This window comes from Podarcis liolepis (assembly GCF_965112155.1).
Source record: "Podarcis liolepis genome assembly, contig: HAP1_SCAFFOLD_187, whole genome shotgun sequence".
Classification (NCBI taxonomy): Eukaryota; Metazoa; Chordata; class Lepidosauria; order Squamata; family Lacertidae; genus Podarcis; species Podarcis liolepis.
The window spans coordinates 16,040-33,640 of NW_028148798.1; the positions used below are offsets into that span (position 1 = coordinate 16,040).

The window sequence follows — 17,601 nt, forward strand, 5'->3', positions numbered from 1 at the left end:
TTGGTCATTGATGCATTACCCAAGAGGAGGAGAAGGAAAAGGAGAAGGAGAAGGAGAAGGAGAAGAAGGAGGAGGAGGAGGAGGAGGAGGAGGAGGAGGAGGAGGAGGAGGAGAAGGAGGAGGAGGAGGAGGAGGAGGAGGAGGAGGAGGAGGAGAAGAAGAAGAAGAAGAAGAAGAAGAAGAAGAAGAAGAAGAAGAAGAAGAAGAAGAAGAACAACAACAACAACAACAACAACAACAACAACAACAACAACAACAAATTTTATTATTTATACCCCACCCACCTGGCTTACTTTCCCCAGCCAGTCTGGGTGGGTTACAGCACATTAAAAAGTGTAAGGCATTAGACATTAAAAATTTCCCAATAGAGGGTTGCATTCAGATGTCTTCTGAAAAGGACTAAACTGTGGGGTGCTGATGTGCATCAAATCTGTATGCTTGGTTTTGCGTGCTTTGAAACATTTACTTGTTAATGATAATTATTTTTATATGTCCATTGCATCTGACTGTCTGTTTTGAAGGCCTTGATTCTTAGTCCACATGGATGCCCGTTAATCGGCCGACTCCCACCATGACCCCAAACACAAAAACAAGACGATTCAAAATAAATAAATCAAAAACCATACATGGGGTTTAAAAAAAACACAACTTTATTTGTGGCGCTGTTGCAGAGGTCTCTGTCTTTACAAAAAAAAGGGATACAGGAGGGTTTGCCCGTTTTTGAACCTCGAGTGGTAAACTCCCACCCGTCATTTACACCTTGGGAGCCTCTTCCGGTTTCTTGGCTCCTGCCGGGGTGATTTGGGCATGCGCCTCAAAGGTGACAGGGATCTGGATTTCGGCAGACTGAATGGCCGGCTTGGGCAAAGGAGCCTCTATCGTCAACATGCCATCGGGAGAAAGGGAGGAGCGGACTGCAGCAGGGTCGATACCAGGGGGCAGCCTGTAGAAGGGAACAGAGAAGAGTGAGAGTGGAATGAGGCGAGGTACCCAAAGCAGTACATTGTTATGGGTTCGAGGGGGTCAGTCTGGATGATATCAGGGGGTCTCTTCCAGGCCTGTGGTCCTGTGCCCAATGAGGATTAGAATCCAGCAGAAGAGACAGCTGAGCTGTTTGGACAAATTCCTTTGCAAGGCAATGAGAGACAGATGGCAGAAAGGCTTGGAAAAAATCAAGATTGAGGTTGGTGGAGCAGCAGATCTGCCTTCCTTGTCCTCAGACCCTGAAAAGCCTCGCTTCCTTCCCCAGCCAACTGGTTCACCTACTTACGTGTATTTTCTTGTGAAACATCTGGAGATGAACCCATGATCGTCCTGCCTTTCTTCATGCTTGCCTGAAAAAAAACACGACACTGTCATGGGGACATCGATACTGCCTTAAGAGATGGGGAAATCCCCCAATACATTCATTTAACTCTCCCCCAGGCACCCAACCAGCTCTAGCCAACCTGCATTCTGAAGCATAGGATCGTGGAATTGTAAAGTTGGAAGGGACCCCTATTCCAATCATGTCTCTCTCACAGGTCTGGCTCAAGATATTTTGCCACCTGAGGCAGATGGGAAAATGCATCCCACCCACCATCCCCGCCATTATCTCACCCCTGCAGGGTTTTAAGCCACATGCACCCTCGACAAAGCAGAATCCAAGAGGCAGGGATGGGCAGGGCGTGAGGAGAGCAGCAGGGCCAGTGCCCAGCCACTGGCAAGGTGCAGCAGCAGCAGCAGCCGCCACCTGGCTTCCTCCGTGTCAGAAACACTGGGCAAAAATGGCATCCGAAGAGTGAAGGTAAAGGGAGATGGGAAAGGTTTATCTCAATATTTTATTCTGTTGCTCTCAAATATTATCTACACATAATAAATTCCTGCACTCTGCTAGGGTGGTCAAAACAGCCCAAAACTGCAGTTGCTTGCAAAAGCCTAAACCAGCTACTTGAAACTGCTGATGCTAGCTACAGGTCAGAAGGTCGCTTCCTGCCCAGCCAGAAACTGCTGTTAACCGAAAAACCACTAGCAAGATGTTTCCTGCTTTACTTCTGCTTTTAAGTAATGCAAGAATAGGAAGAGATACGAAGGGAAAGCTTAGCTAACAAAAGAAGACACGTGTACAAGGAGGTGGGAGGGAGTGCTTGGCTTAGCAGAAAGACAGAAATGTTTAGCAAAGCAATAAAATGTGTTTAGCAAGCAATATTTGCTAGCCGATTGGGGAAGTCTGCGGGTATAAGAAAGTCTGCTGAAATGTCTTGCTTTACAGCCAGTATATTTTTAGGAACTATCCAGTTGGCTGTCTCTGAGTACAGACCTTGACTCTGTGCTCAGATCTCAATAAACTCTTTTTCTCCAAAGAAGATTTTGCTTTCCTGGTACTTTTGTTCCCTCCGAGTCCAGGGGATGGCGTGGCTAATGGATCCCTAGGTAAATAAGGCTTCATCTCTCTGGGGGCTCGCCCGGGATTTGCCCCCTTCCCAAATACGGACCGGAGGGCCAGGCTCAACCAAGGTGAACAGCTCCGATCGGCGTTCGCATTTCCAGTGCACACCCTGCCAGTTTGTGGGGGGAGATTGCCACACCGTCCTGGAGCAGAGACATCTAGTTGAGGGAGAACAAGAGGACAGAACGGCGCCGAGGGGACAGGTCCGCAGCGGAGAAAGGTAAGCCCGAAGGAAAGGGCTAGGGGCCCGAAGGAAAGGGCTAGGGGCCCGAGGGAAAGGGCCAGAGGCCTGATCAGCCTCACCTGGTAGTTGGCAGTAGCGTGCCCGTGCAGTAAGAATGCCACCAGGAAAGGAATTGGTAAAGGTTTGGGAAAGGGAATGGGGAAGAGGGAATTGAGTGTTTTGTTGGCATGTTGTGTGTCAGATACTCTAGTGGATGAATTGTTGAATGAGGGCCAAGGCTTAGTGTCCCCTTGGCCGAGCGATTGTAGGATTGTGCATTTTCTGACAAAATGTAGCATGTGGAGTGTGAGAGAATTTTGAAAACCCAGTTAGGAGCGGGAGTATCTGAAAAAATAGGGTCTGGAGCAAGCCAATGTATTCCTCTGGAATGCTTTTTAAATAACTGGAAAACAGCCACGAAGAGTGATGATTCAAATTGAAAAACAGAGACTCAAAACTTTATGTGAGGTGGACTTGCCAACCCAGGGAACTGCGTGGCTTTGATTTGCAATTAATCAACCCCCTGTGGCAAATCAACCCCCTGTGGCAAAATATATTAAATGTCCACCCAGACCAGATCCCCTATATCTCTACATGGAAGACCAATGTAAAAAAAAGAATCTACCATGGCTAAAGTCTTGCTGTGACAGCAACACACAGAACAGGATTTGTACAGTGAAGCCTCTGGTGTTAGAAGACCCAGAAGATGAGGAGGGGGAGTGATTAAGCCACCACTTTACACTCCACCAACAGCCCCTCCAACCCCCCCCCCAGGCCAAAATCAAGAAGCACAGGGAGGTGCTGGTGTAGGGGGAGGAGGACCTGCGAAGGAGGATAGTGAGACGGAAGAAGAGGAAGATGAGGAAGATAACGAAGAGTTTAGGAAAATACTAGATGATATGAATCAAGGAAAGAAAATGTGGACAGAAAGACAGAAAAAGAGACTAAAGGAGTTTGCAAAGCCATTTGGGGGAAAAAGTTGGATGTGAGCCCCTTGTTAGTTGAGGCAGCAGAATGCTGCACCCCTGAAAAGAGGAAGAGATGGCAACGTAAGTGGGGACAGGCGGCGAAGAGAGTTATGTCTCACAGACAGTATGAGAAAACCAGGAAGGATCAGGCAGCTGGAGAAATGCCCCTTCAGAGGGTTTATGATCCACCAGCCCCTGTCCCAGCTGGACAAGCGGAGGCACGGTCCAGCATATACCCTTTTCAAGTACAGATGTTTGTAATTGGAGAAATCAGAACCCCTCTTTAGAGGAGAACCCAGTGAAGATCATAAAATTGTTTGAAGGGATTTTTTTTAAAACCTATAATCCCACTTATGATGATGAACAATATCCCCTGGACTCACTACTAACTACAGAAGCATTGCTTGGCCCCTGCATGAGTCAACTAGGGGAATAGAGAAGGATCCTTTTATATGGGGCAGGGAACAGCAGCAGGCTTTTCAGGATCTCAAAGTGACATTACAACAAGCCCCAGTGCTTGGCATCCAAACCCCGAGAAGCCTTTTACCCTGTTCACAGATGAAGACCAGGGGGGTAGCCAAGGGAGTCTTATGCCAGAAACTGGAAAATTGGCAGCAACCTGTCGAATACTTGTCAGAGAAGCTAACCCCAACAGAACAGAGGTTGCCCCCCCCCGTATGAGAGTGATTGTGGCAGTGGCCACCCTACTCACAAAGGCAGATAAATTCACGTTTGGACAGGACACCAGCTGTGTAACTCCAAGAGGAAGTGCCAGATACTGTTATTACATTCACGCCTGAAGTTTCAGGTTGCCACAGCCCTTAACCTAGCTACCTTATTACAGGTAGGAGAAGGTGAACAAGGGAGCTGCCCACTCAGTCTTACCTGTGCCTGTAACAAAACCCACAAACCAAGTGGTTAATATAATTGGAGCCACAGGTAAATCACAAAAGGCCCCGTTTTTAGGTGGCCTAGTAGTCCAGCACAAAATTTTTGTATATACCAGAGTGTCCCATTCCTTTATTGGGCCGAGACTTGTTAACAAAATTACAAGCCCAGATTTCCTTCCAACCAATGGGGGAAGTAATGATGACAACTGGACCAGCAGGAGAGTTTTCTTTAGAAATGCCCCTGTGAGACCATTGGTGCTTAATTATGGTAAAAGAAGAGGAGGGAATCCTCCCTGTTAGCCTGCTTCATGATGTTGACCCTGGACTATGGGTGGAAGATAAAAACCAATACCCCATCCCACGACAGGCAGCTGAAAGAATGTGGGTGCATTTGAAGCGATTGCTTCAACATGGAATCTTGAAACAATGCCAATCACAGTGAAACACCCCACTGTTGCCAGTGAAGAAGGAAGATGGTGGGTACTGCATATAGGCCCCAAAGTTCTGGAAAATAGGAAAGGATGAACAGGACTTTGAAAAACCATTGACCCAAGAAACAGGGTCTAATTGGGTGTTCATGTTGCCCTTGGCTTTGCTTAGAGTCTGTAGCCTCCCATTGAAACGTATTCACTTGTCACCCTTTTGAAGTGATGTTTGGGAGACCGGTTCCTTATGTGTGCATGCTTTCACCTATCCCTGCTCAAGATGTGGAATTGAACAATTATGTACAGTCTCTCTCTCGAGATTCTCTCTCTCAACCCAGGCCCGAACTCCTTGCGTGACCAGTTTGAGCCAGGTGACGAGGTGTGGATAAGACTGGTCCCAGGCACCACTGCAACCGTGCTGGAAGGGCCCATCTGCTCTCCACACCCACAGCTGTGAAGATCGCTGGCACCACCCCTTGGGTCCACCACATAGGAAAGTTGCTTCAGATTGGACTGTGTCTCAGCATCCTGAAGATCCCCTCCAGTGACGACTGCCTTGCTGATATCACTCCAGAGGCTGATATCTCTACGCACGGTGAAGAATTGGATGGGAGGGGCGCCCACAGGCAGCGCCCCCAACGTAGACATTTGTTCTCCAGCCAATTTAGAGGCACCACCAGGACTTTTGATATTGGTACCAGAACTCACTCCAGACGATGTGGAACCACGTTACACCCTTGATGAACAGCAGTGGACCAGCCAAGAAGGAGCAACGCTCCAGGAAGGACCAGACAGCCGTGTTTTTGTACCCCAACATCTGGCCAGCACAATTGTAAAGAATTACCACGAGTCCACCCATTTGGGAGGCCCAGCTGCTAAAGCACACCTTGGGAGAATATTCTACCTCAACTAACTGCTGCTATAACTAACTGCTGCTATATCCCAAAATGTGCCCTGTGCGCCAACCAAGAGACTGAGAACTATCACCCTGTGAACTTCTATATGGCAGGCCAACCCCTTTCGTCCGAGGCATCCCCGCCAGTTTGGGGCAGATGGGAGATCACATCACCCAAGAACAAGTGCAATCCCTGTGTTTGTTGTGTGTGTTTGCTTTCTTTCCAGGTATTCCCTCGAGCGTACGCCTGCAGTCCCGTGGCAGTCTCGCTGAGCCGGTTCACCAGTCCCTCTGAGTGACAGCGTCTGGCGACCCCCTCATCCCCAACTGCAGTGAAAGTAGTCGAGGTGATCCCCTGGGTACATCACACGCATCTGAAGAAGGGTGTCTGGACTTGCAAAAGAAATCCTGCTGACCCTCTGAAGTTGATCATCACCTTGTGTCTGACGCTACCAGGAAAAAAAGCGTTAGGCCACGGGCAACGCGATCCTGCGACTAATCATCACAAGGACAGTTACAAAGACTTTCTCTTTTCTCTCTTATTTTCTTTATTGACTTGCTCTATGTCTTATTGCCCTGACCCTACCGAACCATACCAACCCTATTGGCCTGCTGGCCTCTGCTACGACTGGTTCGTCTTGCCGGTGGTAAGAGATGGCGTGCTCCTTGGCTATTGGAAACTGGGGTTTGATGAGATTACCGTATTGAGACACCCCACTGCCCCGTTGTGGCTCCTCTCCCACACCACTGACCAGCACGCATGGACAGTGCTCTTACGGGAAGCTGCAGAGACGATCGAAATCTATCTAGTTCTGTACCGCTCTTGCTGTTGTGGGAGGGTAGTCAACTGTTATCTGGAAGGTAGAGCACTGTACCAACCTCATTTGATAGACCAGGTCCTACTCTTAACCCAGGTGATAGATGGGACGGAACCTATCTTAATGCAAGTATTGCAGGGGTGGGAGCCTTAGCCAGGTGTGCATTGAAATTACTAAACAAGTGCCAGTAAGAATTGCCACCCCAGGATTTCAGCTTCCATATGCTCTGGTCACTAGGGAGGCAGCACGAGAGTTCAATCCACCCAACAGGGTTAGTAGAAAAATTGACCCACATAGTGGGAGCATCAGCTCACCGGTGGGCTCTCATCCTTGAGGCTCAACAGGTAGTCGGGCACAAATATCAGTGGGCTCTTCAACAATGAGCACACCCCCTGAATATTGGTGGGAGGAACCATGGAGATATTGGGTTTGGTGGGTAGGAGTGATATGTACCGCCCTTGTCATATGGATGCTCTCGTATTTCTGTTGGCATGAACGGTATCGTATTTGTGGGAAGAATAGGCCCAATAATGCTTCTATTGCTTCTTTGCTTCTGTATACCCTGCTTAATGCAATGCCTGCAACATATGATGGGAAAGATGATGTCTCGCATGATGAGACCTCGCGTGATTGCTGTAATGAGAGAATATAGACCCCTACCCCAGAACGAATCTAAGTAATAGATTGTTCAAAAGAAGAGGACGGAGTAAAGGGAGATGGGAAAGGTTTATCTCAATATTTTATTCTGTTGCTCTCAAATATTATCTACACATAATAAATTCCTGCACTCTGCTAGGATGGTCAAAACAGCCCAAAACTGCAGTTGCTTGCAAAAGCCTAAACCAGCTACTTGAAACTGCTGATGCTAGCTACAGGTCAGAAGGTCGCTTCCTGCCCAGCCAGAAACTGCTGTTAACCGAAAAACCACTAGCAAGATGTTTCCTGCTTTACTTCTGCTTTTAAGTAATGCAAGAATAGGAAGAGATACGAAGGGAAAGCTTAGCTAACAAAAGAAGACACGTGTACAAGGAGGTGGGAGGGAGTGCTTGGCTTAGCAGAAAGACAGAAATGTTTAGCAAAGCAATAAAATGTGTTTAGCAAGCAATATTTGCTAGCCGATTGGGGAAGTCTGCGGGTATAAGAAAGTCTGCTGAAATGTCTTGCTTTACAGCCAGTATATTTTTAGGAACTATCCAGTTGGCTGTCTCTGAGTACAGACCTTGACTCTGTGCTCAGATCTCAATAAACTCTTTTTCTCCAAAGAAGATTTTGCTTTCCTGGTACTTTTGTTCCCTCCGAGTCCAGGGGATGGCGTGGCTAATGGATCCCTAGGTAAATAAGGCTTCAAAGGGAAGCCTGTGGCATCTGCATGCACGCTTACTTAAGGATGGGTTATTATTATTAATATTTATTATTATATATTATATTCTATACTGCCCTTCATCCGAAGATTTGCAATGTGCAATTTGCAAAGTGAAAACACAAGAATACATACCATAATAACTAGCAAAAACACTAACACACACAGACAGTCCAAAAGGCCACAGATTGTTTAATTATCCAAAGGCTTAGGTCAGTTTCAGGTTCTCATTTTTCCAATCTTAAATTATTATTATTATTATTATTATTATTATTATTATTATTATTATTATTATTTTAAAAAACCTCCTCATGAAAATCCACCAGCATTTTAATGTGAATTTCTCTTAATATGCATAAACCTATGGGATTTTCTCTCCTTTGCCCCGTATAAGGGAAGAACCCTGGAGTTGGTATTTGGAATATTTCTTGGCTGATACAAATGATTTAATAACCAAGTTCCTCCTCTCTCCTCAAAGGCCTTGCAAAATGGTACTCTCATTTTAACTGCTATTTGTATCTCAGGTTTTCTCCTTGTAGCACATTCTGTTTCAAATATGTGTGTGTCTTACTCTGTGCATCATATGGTATTAAAAATACATGAATGCTGCATTGAGTGTTGTTATTTTTCACTCTCTCCTCTATCTTAATGGGTTTGTTCCAGCATAATAAGTGATTTGATGAAACTTTCTCTAATATACATATTCCTGCAAAGTAATCTTCCCTAACAGAATGCTGTTTGCTATGGTTCCCACCCACCCACTGAATATATGCATTTTTAGGTATGTTTAGCCCAAGTATATGCATTTCTTTACCCTAGTAACACCCACTCTTCCAAAATCATATGCATTTCTGCAAACATAACTTGGCTGCAGAACTGTGCTGAAATATCTGGAGACGTTCAGATTTGCAAAGGTGGCCTGATATGGTTTGTGGATTGCTCCAAAAAGTGTGAATTACCTCTGTAGGCCTTTAAATATGACCCGAACCAAATTCTGCCCCTCATCCCTGCTACTGAATGGGTGAAGTTTCAGACTTGGCATAAACCACCTTCCCCTTTTTTTAAAGATGGGGGAGACATATGTTTAAAAAGAATAGATATTTAATGCTTAACATGGATGAATTGGTTAGAGCGTGGTGCTGATAATGCCAAGGCTGCAGGTATAATCTCCTGCATTGCAAGGGGAGTTGGACTAGATGTTCCTCAGGGATCATTTACAGTTCTATGAATATCTGTAGGGAAATCACTGGTCACCCCGAGCATCAGCATGCCTCTTGCCCTTTGGTTGGTGCCAGAAGGGAGGGAGCCTTCTAACCTGGACGGCATGAACAGCTGTAACTTTGAGCTTGCTTCCCTCATCCTCCCTCCTCCTCCCTTTTCCTCGTGTGCTGTGTCTTTTTTTAAATAGTCAGCCTAGCAGGGGCTGTTTCAGTGCTGATTTTCATAAGCCACCCTGAGAACCCTGGGCCTGGTATAAAGCTACGAAGAAACCAACTAACCAGCCAACCTTCACTGCTGCCGTATTTTTGAGAATTGACTGCAACACCAAACCATTCCCTCTTCCTTGTGTTCCTGCCTCCCCACCCTTGCCTGCTGCTGTGCTGGTTGCCATGGCCACATGTTAAGCCATGGACCGCATACATCCATTAATATTTCAGAGGGCGACGAACTGAGATTTGGATGGGGGGGGTGGGACCCCACAAGGATGGGTGCCGACTGCGGTATCAACAGAGCATGAGAAGTGGGGTGGGGGCTTAGCTGTCAACTTTCCCCTTTTTTAAAAGGGAAATCCCCTTATTCCGAATAGGATTCCTCGCAAGAAAAGGAAAAGTTGACAGCTATGGGTGGGGGAGCCACATTTATCCTATCCCAATTCCTGAGAGGGTGGGGACTGAGTGAAAGCATGAATAATTCAGAATGGCCTGGCAGCAGATTTTGGGGAGGGGCTCAGAGGTACCCAGCAGCTGAGGGGGGTAGGGAATGACAGGGAATAATGCTTCCCAGAAAGGGTGTCTTGCATGTAGCAGCAAGGGGGAATCTGTTAATTTGGGGAGAATGATCGTTTTAGTAATAGCCAAAATGTCCAATATAGTATAATTCTCTCATTTCCACCTATTTACTAATGTTTTGCTAAATAGGTTTATTGTTGTCTCAAAATAAACTGTTCATATTTCTGAATATTAAAAAAGAAAGAAAGAAAAAGAAAGGGCGTCTCTGGGGTGGGGGGGGGGGGGGAAGGTTGTGATTCCAGGCTTCCTCTCCGCTCCTCCTCTGCCCACGATTCTCTAAGGCGCAAACTTGGCACCTGATCAATCTCATTGATTTTAATCAGGGGTGTAATGTGGCAGCTGCAACCCAGCTGGCTGGGGGGGCAGAGGGGGGGGGGACCTCCCAAGCTCTGTGCTCCTTTGTCTGCCTCCTTGGGCCACACCCATCTTTGTTCTTTCCGGCTCCTCTGATTGGAGGAGCCTCACCGAGGGAAAAAGTAGGGAGATCCGACTCAGAGCACTCATCGCCCTGATGCGCCTCAAAAAAACAAAAGCATTTGGCACAATAAACCCAGTGGCTTTTAAGGTGTCACAAGACCAGTCCTTCTCTCCCTCCCTCCCAATATTCTGTTACTGACTAATGTGGCTTTATCTCATTAGCTTTTTCCCTCCACCGTTGGGCTGAAAAAGAGGTTGGGAGGGGGGGATGATCTCCGCACCCCCAACAGGGAGAGAAAAAGAAAACTAGCAAATTGTATTATTAGTAGTACTTAATATCTCAGTCGGTAGAGCATGAGGCTCTTGATCTCAGGCTTGTGGGTTCGAGTCCCAGCTTGGGTAAAAGAATCCTGTATTGCAGAGCGCTGGACTAGATGACCCGCGTGGTCCCTTCCAACTCTACAGTTCTATGATTCTACAATTCTAATTACCCATCCTTCACCAGCAGGTCTCTGGACACACTACGACGATTTAGAATTCAGAATTAAAAACAGGTCAGATGGCACTTGTAGGAAGAGGGTTAAAGGTAAAGGGACCCCTGTCCATTAGGTCCAGTCATGGCCGACTCTGGGGTTGCGGCCCTCATCTTGCTTTATTGGCCGAGGGACCGAGTACAGCTTCCGGGTCATGTGGCCAGCATGACTAAGCCGCTTCTGGCGAACCAGAGCAGCGCACAGAAACGCCATTTACCTTCCCGCTGAAGCACTACCTATTTACCTACTTGCACTTTGACGTGTTTTCAAACTGCTAGGTTGGCAGGAGCAGGGACCGAGCAACGGGAGCTCACCCCGTCATGGGGATTCGAACCGCCGACCTTCTGATCAGCAAGTCCTGGTCTCTGTGGTTTAACCCACAGTGCCACCCGCGTCCCTAGGAAGAGGGCTAGGGTCCTGCAAAACATGAATTTCCAGTGCCATAGGAACATAGTGATCTGACTTCTCCCAAGTCAGACCATTGGTTCATCTTAGTACAGTGGTTCTCCAAAACCAAGGTGTGGGTTCTGATTGCTTGCAGGAGCTTCCTACACTTGAGCAGAAGTCACGTCAGATCAGACGTTCGGCTTCCGAAAACCATTCGCAAACTGGAATACTTATTCCTGGGTTTGCGGCGTTTGGGAGCCAATTTGTTCAACTAAGCCATTCATGAACCAAGGTATCACTGTAGTGTACTTGCACTGACTGGCAGCAGCTGTGTACATGGCTTCCTTAATAAGTGTTTTATTATTAAATACCCCCTTGCCTACCTGGAGTTTCAAGCCCTCCACCTGCCACCTGAGTAGAGTTGAGACAAAAGGCAGGAAGAACCAGCTGCACAAACAGAAGATAGGGGGCACCTGGCTTGGCAGCAGTACAGGCGAAAAGGATCTAGGGGTCTTAGTGGACCACAATCCGATCATCAGCCAACCGTGTGATGCAGCAGCAAAAGAAGCTAATGCTATTCCAGGCTGCATCCACAGAAGTGTAGTGTCCAGATCCAGGGAAGTCATAGTCCCGCTCTATTCTGCCTTGGTCAGACCTCACCTGGATTACTATTCTTTAGCTGTGAATTCCTGTTTTTTGCAGGGGGTTAGATGACCCTTTGTATCCCTTCCAACTCTTCAGTTTTGTGGTTCTATGAGTTCCATGATCTAGTCTCCTAGAGGCTTGGGAAGATTCCACATTTTTCAGGATTGGAGTCTCAGCAGATTTTTGAGTTCCACATCACCTGCCTTTATTTCCGAAAGCAGAGAAGGTGCCTTATCTTATTTTCAGGTACAACTTTCTTTTGGTCCATTCATCACACACACACACACACACACACGATGCCTGGGCAGCTCCAATACATTTTGTCGCCTGAGGCAAAGGGCACAATGGCCTTATCAGAGCTCAAGGACACAATCCAGCCAGGCAGAAATACTTCAGAGTGCAGAGAGCCAGTGTGGCCTAGTGGTCAGAGTGTCAGTCTAGCTAGGACCTGGGAGAGGCCAGGGCTGAAATCCCCACCCCACCCCAGCCCCGAAGAAGCTTATTGGATGACCTTGGGGCCCCCTCAAGCCTAAGCTACCTCAAAGCGTCATTGTGGAATTAACTGAGACGAGGAAGAACCAAGTTTGCTACCTTGATCTCTTTGGAGAAAAATGCAGCAAATCTATTCATCCATTGAGCAAGTCAGCCATCAATCGATGGATTAATGATTGCATTAATAAGATTCCTCCAAGGAGCTCCAGGCGGCATAGAGGGTTCCCGCTGCCCCCCATGTAATACAAACAACCACCCTGCGAGGTTGGTTAGGGTGAGATTGTGTGACTTCCCCCCAAGGTCACCTAGTGAGCTTCATGGCTGAGTGGGGATTCGAACCCAGGTCCTGGTCCGACACTCTAACCACTACACCACAGGAGGGAAGGGAGGGTGTGTGCCTTGGGGAGAGTCCTCTGGGAGCTATACTGGGCCTCCAGGCCTGAAGCCCCCCTCCCAGCCTCTCAAGGGATGGCCCTTACCTGAGATCTCCACAACGCCGTCTTTTGTTTTCACCACCAGCTCCTCGGGCGCAAAATGGTTGACGTCCAAGGCCACTTTCCAGCTCTCGGAAGTCTGCCGGATCTCAGAGATGCCGCTGCTGAGCTGGCGGCTCAACGCCCTGCTGTATGCTGGGTTGGCAGCTGGACTGGCAACGGCAGCAGCAGCGGCTGGGCTGGCGGCCACCGGCTCTGGGCTAGTGCTGGCCAGAGGGCGGATGTAGCCCGGCCAGCTGGTGGTCCCCGCAGGCCACTTGTACCAGTCCTCAGGGATGAGGGGCATCCCAAAGGACTGGTCAAAGAGGCGGCTGCCCCGGTACCAGTCCCGGAAGGGATCCCAGCTGGGGCTGCGCAGGAAAGTGAAGGGGACTTGGCGTTCTGTCATGGCGAGGCGTCCTGGAGTCGTCCCGAACTGCTTTGTGGAGCCTCTTGACTGTGGAGAGCTGGAGCCGCCAGCTGCCCCTTATCAACAGACAAACGCCTATTTTGGGAGAGGAATTCCAGAGGTCTATTAATGGAAATTACTCTTGGCCGGAGGAACTGTTGATGAACGATGCCCAGGTCCTGACAGCATTTGTCATTTCTGCCCTGTGTGTTTTTCCAGGGAGGGGAGCGGTGGGATGGAGACCAATTCCCATGGGAGCTGAGCAGGATCCTGGCTTTCCAGGCCTGCGTTTGATCTCAGCAAATTGAAAATAAGCACAGGCCAACCTGCGGAGGGAATGTGTTTGGGGAGTATTTGCTGCCCTTCCTTCCTCTGCCTTACTTAGAAGAGTTACAGATAGGTAGCCGTGTTGGTCTGCCATAGTCAAAATAAAAAAATTCCTTCCAGTAGCACCTTAAAGACCAACTAAGTTAGTTCTTGGTATGAGCTTTTGTGTGTATCTGAAGAAGTGTGCATGCACACGAAAGCTCATACCAAGAACTAACTTAGTTGGTCTTTAAGGTGCTACTGGAAGGAATTTTTTTATTTTTACTTAGAAGAGGTAGGGAAACCTGAGAGCTAAATCCAGCCTGCCAGGCCTCTCATAACCACAGAACCATAGAATTGTAGAGGTGGAAGGGACTCCAAGGGCCATCTAGTCTAGCCCCCTGCGTTGCAGGAATCTTTTGCCCGATGTGAGGCTTGAATCCATAGCCCTGAGATTAAGAGCCTCATGCTCTACCGACTGAACTAAAAGCCATCAATGGCCTTTTCCTCCATGAATTTGTCTAATCCTCTTTTGAAGCCATCGTTGCCTCTTGTGGGAGGGGGTTCCATAGTTTAACTGCCCTGCATAAAAGGGCTTTGTTTTACCCTGCTTAAATCTTCCAACGTTCACCTTCATCTTCCAAAGTTGGTTCTTGCAACTCTCTACAAGCCACACCCCTCTGGGCAGGCCACACCCCTTAGTGGCTCTGGAGTACCTGAGTCTTTCGTATGTATGTCATAGGGAGCTGCCTTAGAACAAGTCAGAGCATTGGTTCCTCTGGCTCAGTGCTGTTTACACTGACTGGCAGCTGCTTTCTAGCATTTCAGGCAGGGATGCTATGAGTTTGTGGGAGCCAGTCACCTATATTCCTATATATTCCCTGTATGTATTTCTGACCCATGTAGGACCAGTCTGGAAAGTTAGCCTTGGTGAAGACTTGACGTTATCATCCCCAAAATTTGAGTTTCCATTGAAATGGGGCTGTATTTTAATGTTGTATTTTAATCTTGTTTTTAAGTTGTATTTCAATCAATATGTTTTTATATCGGGTGTTAGCCGCCCTGAGCCCTGTCTTGGCTGGGGGAGGGGGGGTATAAATAGAAATTATTATTATTATTATTATTATTATTATTATTATTAGTTAGAAGCAAATCAAGCCTGGCTAGCTTCCTGTGTTCAGGTGATCACCTGGGTGATGGGCCATTAAGAAAGCAAATGAGAGGCAGCTCTGTGCTGGGGGGCCAATGGGTGAGGCCCTTTCCTCAACTCCCAAATAGCAAGAAGGGCAATGCCTGAGTTGGAGAGCAGAGTTTGCTGTTATGGAAGCTGGAGAACAAACCAGCAAGCAGACAGGCAGAGAGCAAGGCTTTGATTTCTGCTTGAATCCAAGGCTGCGGCTATGGAAGAAGAAACTGGGCCTTGGGGTGTGAATGCTGTGAACCCCTCCATCCTAGGCTCAGGTTGCATAGATGTATCCAATAAACCATACATCCTAAAGACACCACAGTTTCCACTGTGCCACATTTCCAAAGGGAAACACGAACTCTGGGGAAGTGCCTGGAGACCTTAGAATCTCTCACCGCTTGGAGATTGGGGTGGCAGGCAACACAAGATATGTCATAGGAAGAGGCCTAAGAAGAAGTCAGATTATTGCTCCGTCTGGCTCAGGTTTGTTCACACAGTTCACACAGTTTAAAGAAGCCCTTTCTTTTATCTGTCCTGAATTTCCCAATATTCAGCTTCATCAGATCTCTACCAGTTGGAATGAATGGAGAGAGGGAGGGAAAAAACCCAACCCACATTCTCCATCATTTTGTACCTTCCCATCAAGGCCCCTCCACTTGCCTTCCAGGAATTGCAGACTCCAACTCCCATCATTCCCAGCCAGCCTGATGGATGGCCAGGGAAGATGGGAGTGCATTTGAGCACAGTGGTACCTTGGTTTGAAAACCAAGGCGTGGCTTCCAATTGGCTGCAGGAACTTCCCTCACTGAAGCAGAAGTCGTGTTGGACATTCGGCTTCTGAAAAACGTTCGCAAACCAGAACACTGACTTCCGGGTTTGCGGCGTTCGGGAGCTGATTTGTTTGACAGCTAAGCAGTTCAGGAAACAAGGTACAGTGGTGCCTTGCAAGACGAAATTAATTCGTTCCGCGAGTTTTTTCGTCTAGCGAATTTTTCGTCTTGCGAAGCACGGTGTCGGAAAATTTTTGGAAAAGCTTCAAAAATCACCAAAAACCTCAAAAAAGGCTACCACACCGCGTTCTATGAGTTGCTTCTCGAAGTCAAGCCGCAACTGTATTAACGGTGTTAAGAAAAAGGAAACAAACTTGCACGACATTTTCGTCTTGCGAAGCAAGCCCATAGGGAAATTTGTCTTGCGAAGCAGCTCAAAAACCGCAAAACCCTTTCATCTAGCGAGTTTTCCGTCTTGCGAGGCATTCGTCTTGCAGGGCACCACTGTACCACTGTCGTGAGATGGCTGCGAGGCAGAATCAAGGCGGCTGGTGAGGAGAAGGTGACCGAGAGAAAGATCTTTCTCTTTCTCGCTGTCTCGGAGACGATGAGTCAGCGAAGGAAAGCAACTGCTTGAAGATTAGGAAGAGCCCCCGCCGCTGCCCATCCTGAAGTCGTAGTCATCCTTGGCTGCAGGCCAGAATAACCCCTGGAGGTTCTGAGAGTCTCCAGAACATTTTTTGGCCTTGACACCTGACACCCAAAAAAAGACTCGGAGAGAGAGCGGAGAAGCATTTCCTAAGCAGAGCTCATTTCCCCCTCTCTCTCATCCAGGCTGGCCGGAGGGAGGTCCACTTTGGCCACATCCGTGGCAGAGCAAGGCAAAGTGTGCGACTTCACTTGAGTGACCATGGAGGCGGGGAATACTATAGGCTTGTATTGTTTCATTAGATTTTTAACAATCTGTTTCTCATTTTGTATTTCCTTAGTGTATAGAGCTTTGGAGAGAGCCAGTGTAGAGTTGTGAGTGCTGGCCTAGGATCTGGGAGAGACCAGCTTTCAAATCCTCCCCTCCCGGCCGCCCCCAGTTTGTCTTGAAGCTGGCTGGGTGACTACGTGCTGCTAATTCACATTCAGCCCAACCGACCTCACAGGGTTGTCGTGAGGATAAAATGGGATGGAGAAGAAAGGTTTCGAAATGAGTAAATAAATAAGTGTTCATATCCCCACTCATCCCTCTCAGCCTAACCTACTTTAGAGGGCTGTTGTGGGGATTAAATGAGGAGCTGGAAAACTATGTCTGCTCCTTGAGTTTCTGGGATAAAAAATGGGGAATATGAGGCAATCAAACAAACAAACAAACAAACAAACAAACAAACAAACAAACACAACTAATGCTTGATGTTTAGTTGTGTTTTTATACTATGTCAAATGGGTGGGATTAATAATAATAATACTAATAATAATAATAATAATTTCCTTTTCTCTGCTCAAAGGCCTCCCAAGTTGTATTCTAGTTGCATTCGTTCTAGTTGCAGTCTGCATATTTCTCTCTCTCTTGTATTATATTGCATTTTAAATGTTTGCCTGTTTGATTCTTTGTAACACACTGTATTTTGAGTGTGTGTTTTAATGCTTATTCCCTGCATGCCCTGTTTTTGCAGGTCTGTGACCATATAATACATAACAATAGTGGTGAAATATTAAGGGGAGGAGGAGGAGGACATAGGCGCTCCTGCAACAGGAAGGACAGCAAGGTCAAAAGCAAGACGAAGTGGCCATGGCTGTGCGTTCCTTCCACCCGTGCTGGTTGCAGGATCCCAGGCTCAGTGCAGAGCCAAAGGCCGGGCTGAGCAGGCAGCCGGGCAATAAATATCTCTCTTGTCTCAATTACTGGAGATTGACGGGCCCCATCTGCTGTGCTGCGTGCCCGGATCCCCCAGCTGCAAGGATAATGGAGCATGATG

The 17,601-nt window shown here is 47.5% G+C and overlaps 1 protein-coding gene across 1 annotated transcript; it reads right to left on the bottom strand.

Annotated features, from left to right (window-relative positions):
* Window positions 1-627: 627 nt before the first annotated feature.
* LOC310699046 (heat shock protein beta-1-like) lies at window positions 628-13,439 on the bottom strand. The gene is made up of 3 exons (XM_083520644.1): window positions 12,970-13,439; window positions 1,271-1,334; window positions 628-943 (listed from the first exon to the last, which is right to left on the bottom strand). Exons 1-3 carry the CDS (start codon window positions 13,370-13,372, stop codon window positions 754-756), a joined length of 657 nt encoding a protein of 218 aa, XP_083376770.1. The 5' UTR covers window positions 13,373-13,439; the 3' UTR covers window positions 628-753.
* Window positions 13,440-17,601: the final 4,162 nt, after the last annotated feature.

Excerpts from the sequence above, each read along its gene's own strand:
- LOC310699046 (XM_083520644.1), bottom strand. The coding sequence starts at position 13,372 with ATGACAGAACGCCAAGTCCCCTTCACTTTCCTGCGCAGCCCCAGCTGG. Across the intron at positions 1,335-12,969 it reads CGGCGTTGTGGAGATCTCAG|GCAAGCATGAAGAAAGGCAG; the intron begins GTAAGGGCCATC and ends GTTTTTTTTCAG. Across the intron at positions 944-1,270 it reads TGTTTCACAAGAAAATACAC|GCTGCCCCCTGGTATCGACC; the intron begins GTAAGTAGGTGA and ends TCCCTTCTACAG.